The sequence below is a fragment of the Physella acuta genome, unplaced genomic scaffold, assembly GCF_028476545.2.
Source record: "Physella acuta isolate Inbredline_101_S28 unplaced genomic scaffold, ASM2847654v3 ptg000202l, whole genome shotgun sequence".
Classification (NCBI taxonomy): domain Eukaryota; kingdom Metazoa; phylum Mollusca; class Gastropoda; family Physidae; genus Physella; species Physella acuta.
The window spans coordinates 216,385-231,414 of record NW_026731721.1 but is presented as its reverse complement, the minus strand read 5'-3'; the positions used below and the strand labels follow the sequence as shown (position 1 = coordinate 231,414).

General features: G+C 33.7%; 2 protein-coding genes across 3 annotated transcripts in view; one reads left to right on the top strand and one right to left on the bottom strand.

Moving 5' to 3' along the window:
• Positions 1-8,844, top strand: part of LOC131937182 (fibrillin-1) — a 67,457-nt gene extending 58,613 nt beyond the window's left edge. Inside the window, exons 17-26 of one of the 2 annotated variants that reach the window (XM_059294396.1) lie at positions 1,528-1,656; positions 2,401-2,529; positions 3,267-3,395; positions 3,821-3,949; positions 5,131-5,259; positions 6,343-6,465; positions 7,032-7,252; positions 7,530-7,692; positions 8,076-8,282; positions 8,757-8,844. In XM_059294396.1, coding sequence (XP_059150379.1) covers positions 1,528-1,656; positions 2,401-2,529; positions 3,267-3,395; positions 3,821-3,949; positions 5,131-5,259; positions 6,343-6,465; positions 7,032-7,252; positions 7,530-7,692; positions 8,076-8,257 — 1,334 coding nt within the window. In that variant the 3' untranslated portion in view covers positions 8,258-8,282; positions 8,757-8,844. The remainder of the gene's footprint in view (positions 1-1,527; positions 1,657-2,400; positions 2,530-3,266; positions 3,396-3,820; positions 3,950-5,130; positions 5,260-6,342; positions 6,466-7,031; positions 7,253-7,529; positions 7,693-8,075; positions 8,283-8,756) is intronic. The other variant, XM_059294395.1, reaches the window with a different exon arrangement.
• Positions 8,845-10,758: 1,914 nt separating this feature from the next.
• LOC131937191 (dorsal-ventral patterning protein tolloid-like) lies at positions 10,759-14,119 on the bottom strand. Its single transcript, XM_059294405.1, has 5 exons — positions 13,867-14,119; positions 13,489-13,615; positions 12,368-12,567; positions 11,962-12,093; positions 10,759-10,913 (listed from the first exon to the last, which is right to left on the bottom strand). Exons 1-5 carry the CDS (start codon positions 14,117-14,119, stop codon positions 10,759-10,761), a joined length of 867 nt encoding a protein of 288 aa, XP_059150388.1.
• Between the last annotated feature and the right edge of the window lie 911 nt (positions 14,120-15,030).

The window sequence follows — 15,030 nt, the reverse complement described above, 5'->3', positions numbered from 1 at the left end:
CAATAAAAAAGTTTTTTGACATAAGTGGCTTATACTATTATTTGTGTTATATGTTTATTTCTAGATAACTGTTTAGATTAGTGGCTTTTTCACTTTACATTCACCTCTATCCGCAAACACCAATCTACTCTCAACCAATATCAGCATGAGTATTTTTTGTAATGGACATTATAATCAAATGTAGTTTAGATTCATTGCGCTACTGTATTGGATAAAAAGACATCTTTTACTTCTAATCAACAGCTGATTGCAGCTCATACAAATGTCAACAAATTTGCACAAACACTGAAACTGGTTACAAATGTTCATGTGGTCCAGGTTTTGCTGTCAGTAAAACTAACTCTTCAGCTTGTGATGGTACGTTTTAAAAAAAATTCATGTTCATGTTAGACCGAATTCATTAATATCTAAATTAAAAATCTTGAATAAAAAGACTGTTGTAAAAAAAACAACCAACTTTTGTAAACAGCTTGGTGAATGCAAGTTTTCTATTGTAATTAATATGACATTATTTACTTAAAAAGATAATTTGACAGGCACAATATTTTTTATAGTAATAATAATTTAAGACAATTTAATAATTTCATACAAAGCTCCACTGAAAAAAAGCCTTAGTATGAAAGTCCAGCAGTATTAATTTTACTGTTTCTAAAAATGTCAGATATCAATGAGTGTACCAAGTACAGCAACCCTGTGTGTGAGCATAATTGCACCAACACAGTGGGCAGCTTTGCATGTTCTTGCAGACCAGGATACACCATCAACACTAAAAACCCTGGCAAATGTGTTGGTCAGTTTTATTTATTAGTTTTATGATAAAAAAATTTAAATTGAAGTACAAACAGATCATGACAAAAGCTATATGTAAAGTCTATTTTGTGTAAAAATGGTATGATTTTCAATAAAGTAGCTCTTAACTATTCTAATAATTTGTTTAATAGTGTTAATTCTGTTCTGCTTTGCCTCCAATTATAATAATTATTTTCTACTTATGTTTTATCTTGTAAAAATATATATTCAAAAGAAATTTCTGATATTTTGTTTTTGGAGTAAGATTAATTTGTAAACACCACACCCAGCCTGAAGATTCCTTAAATGTTTATACATTAACAGACATCAATGAATGCACCAGTTCTAAAACTCCTGTGTGTGAGCAGAATTGTACCAATTCATTGGGCAGCTTTAAATGTTCTTGCTGGGTTGGGTACACCATCAACAGTAAAGAGCCCACTAAATGTGTTGGTCAGTATTAAAGAATAATTTCTATTAATTATAAATCTATGCCCAAATGTTAAATTTGATGATGAACTATTAACAAAATGAAAATTTTGTCAGACTTGCAAATTAGATAAGTGATGTGCTTATTCATTTTACTGTGAAGAGATGAATTTCTATTGTTTTATTTTGTTGTGATAAAAAAACTGAACAAACCTTTAAATAAATGATTATGTATTAATTGTTTATTCTATTTAGTAGTATATTTAGTAGCACTACAAATCTTAAAAAATTTTTTTTATCAATTATCAGACATCAATGAATGTAATAGTTCTAAAAGTCCTGTTTGTGAGCAGAATTGTACTAACACAGTGGGCAGCTTTAAATGTTCCTGTAGGGCAGGGTACACTGTCAACAGCAAAGACCCCACCAAATGTGTTGGTTAGTATGAGTCATACAATTACAATTTTTCTTGGTTTTCAATTGAAACATTATACCTGTGTTTAAAATAGTCTGTCTAAACTAGCCCATAACAAAACAACTGTATAGTAAGCACAACTGATACAGTTATAATGAGGCATTCCTATCAGTTACTCTGTTAGTGTAATGATGTAGATTTATGCAAGTGCTAAATTCAGGGCTAGAATAAAGCTAGGATAAAAACTGTTAATATCGCAAGTTACATTAGTTGGCCTACTAGAAAAAAAAATGCTTATTTTACAATTTCCAGATATTTTTAGAAGTACTGAAAAAGTTATAAATAAAAATTTAAAGACTCTAGTTAAATTTTAATATAATGTGAAATCCAATTTGCTACCTACCATGCATGTTCGAATTCAATATTTTTCTTTTTTATCAATAATTATCCTGCTTAAAAGGCTTTCAATAAATAGGGTCTTACTTAATATAAAAACATGGAACAAGTTTTCTACAACACAATTACATTTTTTTCCCTTTACACATAATTACAATAAACAAATAAGCATTTGTTTTTTTATAACTTTGTTTTGTAAACTATACTTACAGTATAGTTTTTAACATACAATGTTTAAAGATGCCATAATATTAATATTTATACTATATGGGCAGTGATGAAAAAACTATTCTCAGACTTAAATCTTTAATGTGTTACTGTGAAATGTAAAATTCAGAATTTTAATCAGAATTTTCCAAATGTACTGCCAGACATTAACGAATGCATCAGTCCTGGTAATTGTGTATGTGAGCAGAACTGTACAAATACAATTGGCAGCTTTAAATGTTCCTGCATGCCTGGGTACATCGTCAACACTAAAGCTCCCACTAAATGTGTTGGTCAGTAGTAAGATTTTTAAATTGTTGTGCATTTTGTAAAGCAGGTTTTAAAAAAATATTTATGATTTTTACATAAGATATATGTTACGAGCTATATGTTCTTTATTTAATTTGCTTTGAATTATCTATTTATTAAAGGAAGAGTTCTAAGACCCGCATCTCAAAACCTTTTAACATTTACACTAAAACATAACTTATACTTTAAAAAAGTTTTGTCTTCTTAAAGCTCTCAATGTTTGCTTAGTTTGAACTAAATTAATTAATGATAAATATTATTAATAACTCTCCAGACATCAACGAATGTACCAGTTCTAAAACTCCTGTATGTGATCACAACTGTACCAACACATTGGGCAGTTATACATGTTCCTGTAGGACTGGATACACTAGCAACAGTAAAGATCCCAACAAATGCGTAGGTGAGTTGTGGTTTTCTGAAATACTTATTGTTAAAGTGTTAAGGAAAATTGGCATTGAGACATTGTCAGCATAAGATTTTAAATAGTCCAGAATCTAGATTTATGTCAGCTAACTATAAGTTACACAATCTGCATAATTATTTAATTTAGAGATGTCATTAAAACCCATTATTATGTGCTATAATAAAACTTTCATTGAGTTCTAATAAATCCTTTCTAAAACAATTCTAGTATGTTGTAACAAAAATAGAGCTTGGATCTCAAATGACTTTATAACAATTTACATATACAAAAAATTCATCACTTCTAAATTTTCAGACATCAATGAATGTACCAGTTCTAAAACTCCTGTCTGTGAACAGAATTGTACCAACTCAGTGGGCAGTTTTAAATGTTCCTGTTGGAATGGGTACACAACCAATCAAAAAATCCCTTCCAAATGTGTTGGTCAGTCATTTTGACCCTTTATTTCATCAGTTGTTTACTGAAATTAATGTAAAACATTGTAGTATCATGTTATAGGTCTGTAACTACTACAACAGTGAACCTTTTGAATTACCATATTGAGTTTTTAAATACATGTTTACTATGTACTAAAGTTGATTGTTGTAGATAAAATTAAATTGAAAAAAATGAAGAGATGGAATTTATAAATGATGTTATATTTTTGGAGCATGGGGGGTTGTGTTTTATTATTTATGTGTGACAAGCAAGAATAGGGGATTTAAAGTGTGACATAGTACTGTTATTTGAACTTTTAAAAGGGAAAAATTGATATTAATTTAGAATTATAGTTATTTCGGTGTGCAGATTATTATATTTTAAATATAAATTCAGCATCAGTAATTCTAAAGATGTTCATTACTTGTCAGACATCGATGAATGTACCAGTTCTAAAAGCCCAGTTTGTCAACAAACATGCACCAACACAGTGGGCAGCTTTAAATGTTCCTGTAGGGCTGGGTACACTACAAACACTACAGATCCCTCCAAATGTGTTGGTCAGTATAAGGCTAAATTATTTTAATTCAAACATTTTGTTCAGGTACTTTGTTTAAAAAAAATTAATTCATGATTAGTCGGTAAGAAGCTTAACTTAATTCTAACATTTTGTTCAGGTGCTTTGTTTAAAAATATTTAATTCATAACTAAATGCTTTGAGTTGATGGTTGAGAGCAATAAGACAGATACATTATGCCTACAATAACAGCATGACACAGGATGTGGTTGAAACACCATGATTGATAGGACCCCCCTCAAGGGGCATTACTCTAACTACAATAGTGCACAAGATACAATTTCTCCTCTAGTGCATACCTGTTATATTTATGCGAACTACATATATTTTATTATCTATAGAATAAATTTACAACTCAGCTTTAATTAAAGTGTTTATTTATAATTAGTCTGACTTTTTAGTTTGAGCCTTATTCACATGTACACACATAATCTCATCTCTGAAAGCATGCAATTGTGTAAATGTTTTATTTTAATGAATTGATTACCAAACCTGATTTAAACTCTGTTTTAGTTATGTATGTTTGTATTAATAACTTTAAATTACTCATTTCTTTTGAAGCATTGCAATAATCTACTTTATTGTTAAGTTAAATTTTTTAGATTTAATTTATAGAATTGATTGTCAGCTGCACTTGACTGTATGTGATATAATTTCAATATCTTTAACAAGTGCTTCTGTTGGGTCTAATTCAAAATGTAAAATGTTTTGAGGTTTCAAGACAAATTTTGAGGGCATTGTTACTTTTGATAAAATTAAAAACAGATAAAGATACATTTATAAATTATGATTATTTTTGGATGGATTGGACACACCCTTAGAAAAGAAGAAGATAATATAAAAAAAGCTATGGACTAGATACCTAGGGAAGAAGATAAGTGGTCTGGCTTAGATATCATGGAGAAGAAAAGTAGGAGATGAGGCAAAGGCCACTGGGCTCACGTGGGCTCAGATAAGGAGAGCTGTCCAAAACCGAATCAGGTGGAGAGGTGTGATTGCAAACTACCCTAAACACCACTTAGATCCAACTATGATTCAATGAAAAATAAAACTTTTATATTTTGTTGTTGGTTTAAGATATTTTATTTTTATATATACCTTTTTAATAATTAAAGTTAATACATTTTAATTAGATCATGTAAATTAAATTGGAAACTTTTTCAGATATCAATGAATGTACCAATTCTGTCCATCATGTATGTCAACATGATTGCAATAATACAATTGGAAGCTTTAAATGTTCCTGTAGACAAGGATTCACAATTAGTGACACAGATCCCACCAAATGTGTTGGTCAGTAATGGACATTTGACTGAGACAGTTCACTATTGGACATTTGACTGAGACAGTTCCCTATTTATTGGACATTTGACTGAGACAGTTAACTATTTATTGGACATTTGACTGAGACAGTTAACTATTTATTGGACATTTGACTGAGACAGTTCACTATTTATTGGACATTTGACTGAGACAGTTCACTATTTATTGGACATTTGACTGAGACAGTTCACTATTTATTGGACATTTGACTGAGGCAGTTAACTATTTATTGGACATTTGACTGATACAGTTAACTATTTGGACATTTGACTGAGACAGTTAACTATTTATTGGACATTTGACTGAGACAGTTAACTATTTATTGGACATTTGACTGAGACAGTTCACTATTTATTTGGACATTTGACTGAGACAGTTAACTATTTATTGGACATTTGACTGAGACAGTTAACTATTTATTGGACATTTGACTGAGACAGTTCACTATTTATTTGGACATTTGACTGAGACAGTTAACTATTTATTGGACATTTGACTGAGACAGTTCACTATTTATTGGACATTTGACTGAGACAGTTGACTATTTATTGGACATTTGACTGAAACAGTTGACTATTTATTGGACATTTCATTAGAAAATAAGTACAGTTATAGAAAACACAGTCTAGAAGTAGCTATTGAATCACCACAATTACAATTATTGAAAACTTTGCCCGAAAATACCTTTTGAATTGTCACAAGTTAAATGACAGAAAAAGTCTAAATTCAACAGCTGAATCTCCACATGATACACTGTTAAAAGCTTAGCCCTATCCACAATCACAGTGTCAATGGCTAGGCCTATGCAATAAGTGATCAAGTTGGGCTTGTGGGGTAATAATTTTATGCTGAGAGATTTTAGTTGGGCTCCAACTGGTTAGATGACATTGACAATATTTTTGTTGGCTGAAGTTATTTAAAGAATGATATTTTTTTTAACTTTATATTTTTCATAATAAAAGGAAATGGTACAGTGTTATGGAACAAGACTTACAACCTAACTTTCTACAGTCTGTAACAATAATTTCCAGTATGTTAAAATGTTTTGTTTAGAAACCAATGAATGTGCATCAAGTCCTTGTGCTCACAACTGTACAGACACGTTTGGAGGTTTTGTTTGTTCCTGCGCTGAAGGATTTGTTGTCAACTCTAAAGATGTGACTAAGTGTGACAAAAGTAAGCACATCTATTACATCAGATGATTAGATAGATCCATTATATTCAGCAATTGTGACAAAAGTAGGTAGATCTATTACATTGAGCAATTGTGACAAAAGTAGGTAGATCCATTACATTGAGCTATTGTGACAAAAGTAGATAGATCCATTACATTGAGCTATTGTGACAAAAGTAGGTAGATCCATTACATTGAGCAATTGTGACAAAAGTAGGTAGATCCATTACATTGAGCTATTGTGACAAAAGTGAGAGATCCATTACATTGAGAAATTGTGACAAAAGTAGGTAGATCCATTACCTTGAGCAATTGTGGATAAATTTGGTAGATTTATTCAACCAACTGATTGTGATTCATTATATATTATTATAGATTCAAACTAAAAAATACATTATTCCACTTGCCCATTATGCTTATAAAAAAAATGTTAGCATTGATTTCTTAAAATTTGGTTCTTTACATTTATTCTTGAAGCAAATCTTTTTTCTATGCTTGTAGTTTTAAGATGATGTATATAAAAATTCTATAATACTCTAAAAAAAAGGAAATTTTTAAAATTCTCTAGTTGTGCCATGTAAGACTCTGGCGGATATCATCTTTGCTATGGATGCTTCAGGCAGTATTGGACTAGACAACTACAACATACAGCTGGAGTATGCGTCACGTCTTGTTTCACAGTTCAACATCAGCAAAGATGCGGCTCAGTTTGGTGCAGTTGTCTTTAGCACTGATGTACAGGAGTTGTTTGATTTGAACAAGTACAACAATCTCAAGTCTATTCAGAAAGTAAGGGCTTAGGCTATTACAAACTTCGATTTAATTAAACTTAACTAAAACTTTTTTTTTCAAATTTTATATTTATTTACTCCTCACCTTTGCATTTATTTTGTTAGTATTATACTCTACCAAATAAATTGACATTTATTTAGAAAATATTTTAATCAACTTTTCAAATATTCTTTACACTTTAGTGAGAGCCATTTGTTTTCTTAGTTATTGATTTTTTTTTCGTAAGTATTGATTTTAAACAACCTGTTACTTCCCCCCCCCCCCCTCAATGCAGGCACTTCTAGCTGCCCCTTACCCTGCCAGCACCACTATGCTGAACCTGGCCCTTGAGCACATTGAAGAGGATAAAATGTTCGATGTTAAATCTGGTGGTAGGCCTGACTCTGCCAAGTCAGTCCTCATACTAACGGATGGCAAATCCACAGATCCAGTCAAAAGTAGGTCAAGCTGATGGATACCAACTCAGAAGTTTTTCACTGATTTGATGAGACTATGAAGTCGTACTGGATAGTGAACTAGTTTGGTTTGAATTGAGACAAAAAATAGTGATCTTAAGTTTGCATCTAATTTTTTTTTAAATGTTACAAATATAACTGCGTTTAGTTAAAAAAAAACTGGTAAAATAACAGTCATCTTTCAGATGTGCACTTAAAATATTTAAAGAAAAAATAACAACCCTTCAGGTACAAGTTTATTTTATTTAATTTTTTTTTTTTAGAAAGAATTTGGTTTATTAAAAATATTTTTTGATCAGACTTAGTTTTTATTTTGTTTTTCAAAAAAAAAAAAATAATTGAAACATGGATTGTAATATTCTCAGCTGAAAGCGCAGTGAAAGTCCTGAAAGACCAAGGCATTCATATAATTTGTGTTGGTATTGGGGAAGAAGTTTCTGTGAGTGAGTTGAAGAAGATAGCCAGTACTCCTGAAGATGTCTACCAGACGGACAGCTTTGAGAGCTTAAGCTATGTCCAACAAAAGTTGGCCAAGAGCCTTTGTTAAACTTTTCACCTAGCTCTCGCCTGAGGTAATGTCCTGTGTTCTTTTTTAACCTAAGTGTTCTTTAAGTTTTTATGTTACTTTGTACTGCAACTGAAAGATACTCAGAGTTTCACTTCCTAAACTACATCTCTATTTGTTTAACTTTGATGGATGAAACTGGCGCATTTTCATTGAGAAATGTGTACTTAAGTAAACATTCTAAATGTTGACTAGAGTGCTCAAACTTGGCAACAATTAAAACCCAATTGACTAAAAACCCAACAAGGTTTCAACTTTTTGCAGACATGGCCATCTATGAACTCTGTGTTTCAATCAATTTAGTCTTGAATTTAGCAATTGGTGACAATAAAATAACAAAACACAGCTTCTTATTCAAGTTACATATTTTAAACACAACATTTTTCAAGCATCATTCAATCATTTTTATCATAGGCTGTATTATTATCTGCTAAGTTGTGAGATTAATTAAACACTATTTAAGTTTTGTGTTTTATTACAGGTTATGATGAAGGACTATGTTCTGAATTTTATGTGATGAATTTCTTCTTTTGTGTCTATTAATGAAATTATTAAAAAGTAGGCTGCTAATAATAAACATAACCTTGAAGCTAATCATTTATCTCTGAAATGTTTTATTTTTCATTTGTTGTGTTTTAAATGGAAGTAGCTTCCTGGATCAGTCAAGTAAATGTATCCTTCTCTTGTACTAGTACTATAACCACTGACCAAAAAGTCCCAAGTTCGAATCCCGGGTTCATGTAAATAGAACGTCACTTACACCAACCTTTCATGAGTACATAACACATCATGGAAAGGAGGTTGGGCAGAGCGCTGGCCCCACTATCCTTTTCTATGCAGATGACACTGAAACAGATGAACTCTACTTCACCTGTCACAACACCTGTCATGTTCAAAAGGTTACTGTACTTTTTACTTGTACTTTGACATGTGCAAAGGTTAGAGTGAGACTAGACACTCATACATTCGTAACATTGTATTATTTGTATGAAGTTGCAAAATTTGAAGTTCTACTGCCAAAAGTGCTCTCCACAACATTTCTACTAAGATAATTTAGTAATAAAAAAGTGTAGGCCTAGCAAAAACAGTTTTTTTAATTTATTCACTACTTAAAATAAAAAGATATTTATTGCTCTACTATTAATTAATTCTGTTCAAGAGCTGCACATAATTAAATAATTATTTATACAAATAGTTTTATATATTATATATAAATTAAAAAAAATTGCAAATAAAGACATTCAATTGAAATTCTAAAAGTAAACATAAACAAATTGCAATTTGATAGATCTATCAAGAGAAAGTGTGATTTTCTTTTGTTTTCAAGAGAGTGGATCCGTTATAAAATGTTACTGTAGACTTGATCACTGTTTGTGAGATATCTGCTGCATTGTGGACAGTCATCGACAGTTCGGTTTTTACACTAAAATAAAAACAAAGATTGACATAAGTTCCGAAATATTATATTAGTATATTATTTTTTCGGCCAAACAAGACGTTTAAATATTCACATTTACTTTGTGGCTATTTGAAACGTTAGTTAAGTTAGCAAACTGAAATCCAAAACATATTTCAGTTCATTTAATAAATCATTAAATCCAGGTATTAACAATGAGGTAAGCTTTGTTTTCTCTAGAGAAATATCATACATGTTTTGTCAGATTATTTGACTACAAGTAGAATGGTGTGAAGCGTTTATTCTGAGGTTATATGTAAGCGTTTGGTTCTGAGTTTACATGTAAGCATGATGTACTGTGATTACCTGTACGTGTTATGTACCTTGCTTACCTGTAAGCGTTGTGTAATAGGCTTTAAAGCCGAGGCTTGTGACGGAGGCGTCAGACACAAACAGGACGAACAAAGCCCCCTGGCTGGAGGTCAGTGACCTGGGTACCTTGCTGCCACAGAATCGGCCCAGGAGGCTGGACATGGGGGTGGGGCCGTCATAGACCGCCAGGAAGTCATGCTGGCAGGTCGCCCCCTCTTCTATGCTCATGTCAGTAAAGCTACAAATAGAACGGCACTGCTCTTGATTTTTCAGAAAATTAACAATGTTTATATAGGGGAAATTCGGACCGGTAAGTTCTAACTGTCTTCCGGAATTTTCCAGAACATATCAGAGTTTTTTTTTGCCACCCCGAGGGTCGGTCTACGACCTCAGGAGTTATGAAAAGGTTCCTACGTGGGAATTTTTTTTCGATATATAGCCCATATAAGGCGCCGGTAAGTCGAGGTCAGTTTTAACCCCCTCTTCGTGAACTTTTCGGTCAACCGGCACCGGCCCTCGTGTTCTATTGACCCAAGGTAGGATCCTGCCAAATTTGACGCGCCTGCGGCGCCGGGAAGTGCTCTGTCGCCCGACCACTTTGCTTTATATATATAGATAGTTATTCATGCTGGTGAAAAAGCCCCATCCCCCTTCCCATTTATACATTTAGGCTATAGTTATTCATGCTGGTTAACCATGACGTCATGCTGGTTTATCATGACGTCATGGTGTAGTCTACCCACCTGACAGTGACTTGTGAGCTGTTTTTACTTTGAACCAGCCAGGAGCAGGTGGTATTGACCAGGTATTTCTGGGGGTAGCCTGGGCTGGTGATGTACCCTGCTGACCCGGAGACTGTACTGTTGCAAGCTGCAGAACACAGTGGTCAAGCTATTGGTCACAATATGTCAAAACTAGTGGTCAAGCTATTGGTCACAATATGTTAAAACTAGTGGTCAAGCTATTATGTTGGTCACAATATGTCACAACTAGTGGCCAAGCTATTATGCTGGTCGAAATATGTGAAAACTTGTTGTCCAAGAAAACAATACATGATCAGGGAAACTACGAAGTGGTATTGGGGATAGTGTAGATTGTTACAGACCAACTCAAATACACATTGCTACTACCTACGAATGTAAACTGTCAAATCGATATCTTACTAACGAACTTTAAATAATATATTTATACTTTTGTTTTGTGAAATAATTTCTGTGCACAGCCTTATTTGCTAGATTTCAATTAATATTTCAATTTTAGTTTGTACGTTTTGTAGTTCTATTTATAAGCGGAAGACATTGGTACTAACACCAGAGGCGTAGCGCGGAGGGGGGGGGGGGACGACGACATATGTCCCTAGGCGCCGACCTTAGGGGGGGGGGGCGCCAAAATGGGTTGGAAAAACAAATTGAAAGTTTGATGGGGGGGGGTACAAATCAAAAGCTCGAGGGGGGGGGGGTGCAAATCGAAAGTTCGAGGTGGGGGGGGGGGTGCAAATCAAAAGTTCGAGAGGGGGGTGCAAATCGAAAGTTTGTCCCCGGGCGCCGGAAAGGGTTGCTACACCTCTGACTGACGCCATTTTATTTTTTAAAATTTGTGAGCTAAAACAATAGAGATAATAAAATGATTAAAAATTTAGATTGGGCATTCTCTCCATGAAGCTGGGATGGGTCTCTGAACCAATTGATAAAAGACAAATGAATCTTTAGACATGGGTGGGCTACAGGAACTGCATGCATGCCATGTCCAACGCAAATGATAATCTTATTTGTGTTTATAATGGAGGTGGGGGGGGGAGGGAGCAAGTATTGAACATTTTATAAAGTTTTTTTCTTAATTTGAAAGGGGATTGATAATAAAAATTAAAAAAAATAAAATATAAGATGACTGTTTAATTTCCAACTATCAGATTTCTTACGGTTTATGTCTAGGCATCTGGTGCTTGTGACGGTATCCAGACTCATCCACTCGGGGCAGACACATTTCTCCACTCTAGGACTGACTGACGTCACACTACACTCGTGGGAGCAGCTGGTATTCTGGCACTGGGCTGTGGCGATAGAATAAAAGAAACAATTCTTGCATTCACATTGTTGCGATAGAATAAAGGGGAGACAAGTCTTGTATTTACATTGCCACAGAGGAATAAAGGGAAACAAGTCTGGTATTTTAAGAGCTTTTTAACTGGACAATAAGGTAGCAAGTCTTATATTACATTTTTGGCACTGGGCTAGTGGAAAAAAATCTTGTTTTCAAGAATTAAAAAAAATATGCTAATAGGAAACACGTTTTATGTTTAGGTTTTGTCACTATTGTAGACTTACCTTTGGCGGTGTACCAAGCCAAAAATCCCCGTTGATTGAATGAGCTGTCCGACTGAAACACCAAGTGAAGAGAGTTCTTTGTTGACTTGATCAGGGGCGGCAACACGCTGCAGTACTGGCCGAGAGAGAGGGCGTTGGCGTCGACACCGTCAAATATCTCTAGATAGTCCCAGGGACATTCCATGTCAATGTCTTGAACCCTGTCACAACAACATCAAAAAACTTGTATGGTGGTGTCAAACAATGCTAAACTAGTAAACAATGATGTTTAAAGTTGACCTAACTTTTAAGAAAAACTGCAGTTAATTAAGAATATTAACCAAGAGAAGATTAAAACTAACTGGCTAATCGAAATAAGACGGATGGTAAAAGAGAAAACTAGCATTTCCTCTTTGCAAAATGGAAAATGAAATAAAAGTGATAAACATAGTGTAGAAAAATATAACGATTAGAGCGCCAACAGCTTATATTTCGGCAAAGTCATTACAATATATTTTTCTTAGTTCTTCATTGTTATAGCAGCTCTAAGATTATGTCATTACTGTACTTCAATACATCCCACATCAGTGCTACTTAAAGTATGACAACATCAGTGCTCCTAATCAAAGTATTACAACATCAGTGCTCCTAATCAAAGTATCACAACATCAGTGCTCCTAATCAAAGTATTACAACATCAGTGCTCCTAATCAAAGTATCACAACATCAGTGCTCCTAATCAAAGTATTACAACATCAGTGCTCCTAATCAAAGTATCACAACATCAGTGCTCCTAATCAAAGTATTACAACATCAGTGCTCCTAATCAAAGTATCACAACATCAGTGCTCCTAATCAAAGTATTACAACATCAGTGCTCCAAATCAAAGTATCACAACATCAGTGCTCCTAATCAAAGTATTACAACATCAGTGCTCCTAATCAAAGTATTACAACATCAGTGCTACTTAAATTATGACAACATCAGTGCTCTCCCAACGTTTGTACCTTAGAGTCACAACAGAGCTAAGCTCAGCCTAAAAGGTTGTACACCCCACTCTCCCAACGTTTGTACCTTAGAGTCACAACAAAGCTAAGCTCAGCCTAAAAGGTTGTACACCCCACTCTCCCAACGTTTGTACCTTAGAGTCACAACAGAGCTAAGCTCAGCCTCTATCGTCCACGTGCAGTGTGAGTTGTCAGGGTAGTTCAGCGGGTAGTTAGTACTCATCATTGACCCTGTAGCGTTGGTCAGTTTCCTGTTGCAGTCTAGACAAAACGAAATCATAGCGTCATAAGAACATTTCGTCTCAACCTCAAGTCATTCCATATTTGTAAAATTAAATGTACTGTCGATGTGATACATAATTTACGTAATGTTTACTCCATTTAAAAAAGAATATCTAAGTTTGTATACATTTCTAAATTTCTAGTATATTAAGCTGTAGTCACATGAGAAAATACAGCCCTGAATGTGCTTATTGTGCATATAAGAAAGATGTAAATAAAACCAACCCTACCAACACAGGCGCCGTTGACTTGGGGTAACCCATTCCAGCAGTTGCACTGATAGCCGCCCTTGGTGTTGTTACACTGTAGCTGTGCTGGGCAGGGGCTACTACTGCAGAAGTCAACAAACAGCGAACAATCTGTCGTGTTTATCCCCGCCTTACACACACATTTACTAATTCCTTCGTCACAGTAAAGTGTGTTGAGCACATCGCATCGATTCGAGCAGTTCTTAGCTGGCAAAATTGTTGGATTTAAACACATTTGACTAGAGATTTCTTCCTAGATATATTTAAGGTCAAGATGTATGTTTATATATATATATACAGATACACATATAGACATATATATATATATATATATATATATATATATATATATATATATATATATATATATATATATATATATATATATATATATTTGTGTGTGTATCTGTATCTATATATATATATATATATATATATATATATATATATATATATATATATATATATATATATATATATATATATATATGTCTATATGTGTATCTATCTATCTATCTATCTATATCTATATCTATATATATATATATATATATATATATATATATATATATATATATATATATATATATATATATATATATATATATATAGATATATATATATAATAAGCTTGCAACTTTGCTGCACTGTCAAGACAACAAAGTCACACTTGATCTGACCTATCATTGAATGCACGTAGATCCTGCCGCCACGTTACACACAAGCACCAGCATCATCAGCACCAGCACCACGTACTCACCTAGACAGGTTCTCAAATCCTCCCTGTGCAGCACATAGTTGCCTCCACAGCTGCACTCGTACGAGCCCTCCTTGTTCGTGCACACCTGGTCACAGGTGCTAGTATCATTGCACTCGTCTATATCTGTTGACAGGCAGAAACAAATATTTGATATTTGACAAATTAAAAAAATAATTTTTTATTAACTTTTTTAAACACTACTTGAACATTAACATGTGTACGCCATTTGGGACTGCATTACTTATGACATATTAGGATGCTATTGAAAGGAGTGGCACTGACCCTCACAGGCGTATCCCATGTCAGCATATCCCGATGGACACGGTCCACACAGATATCCCAGCGTGCTGTTCCCCTGCTGTCCAGGTGTTAGGTCTGTGCAAGGT

Excerpts from the sequence above, each read along its gene's own strand:
- LOC131937191 (XM_059294405.1), bottom strand. The coding sequence starts at position 14,119 with ATGTGTTTAAATCCAACAATTTTGCCAGCTAAGAACTGCTCGAATCGA. Across the intron at positions 12,568-13,488 it reads AGCTCTGTTGTGACTCTAAG|GGTTCAAGACATTGACATGG; the intron begins GTACAAACGTTG and ends TTGTTGTGACAG. Across the intron at positions 10,914-11,961 it reads CAGATGCCTAGACATAAACC|CTTGCAACAGTACAGTCTCC; the intron begins GTAAGAAATCTG and ends TGTGTTCTGCAG.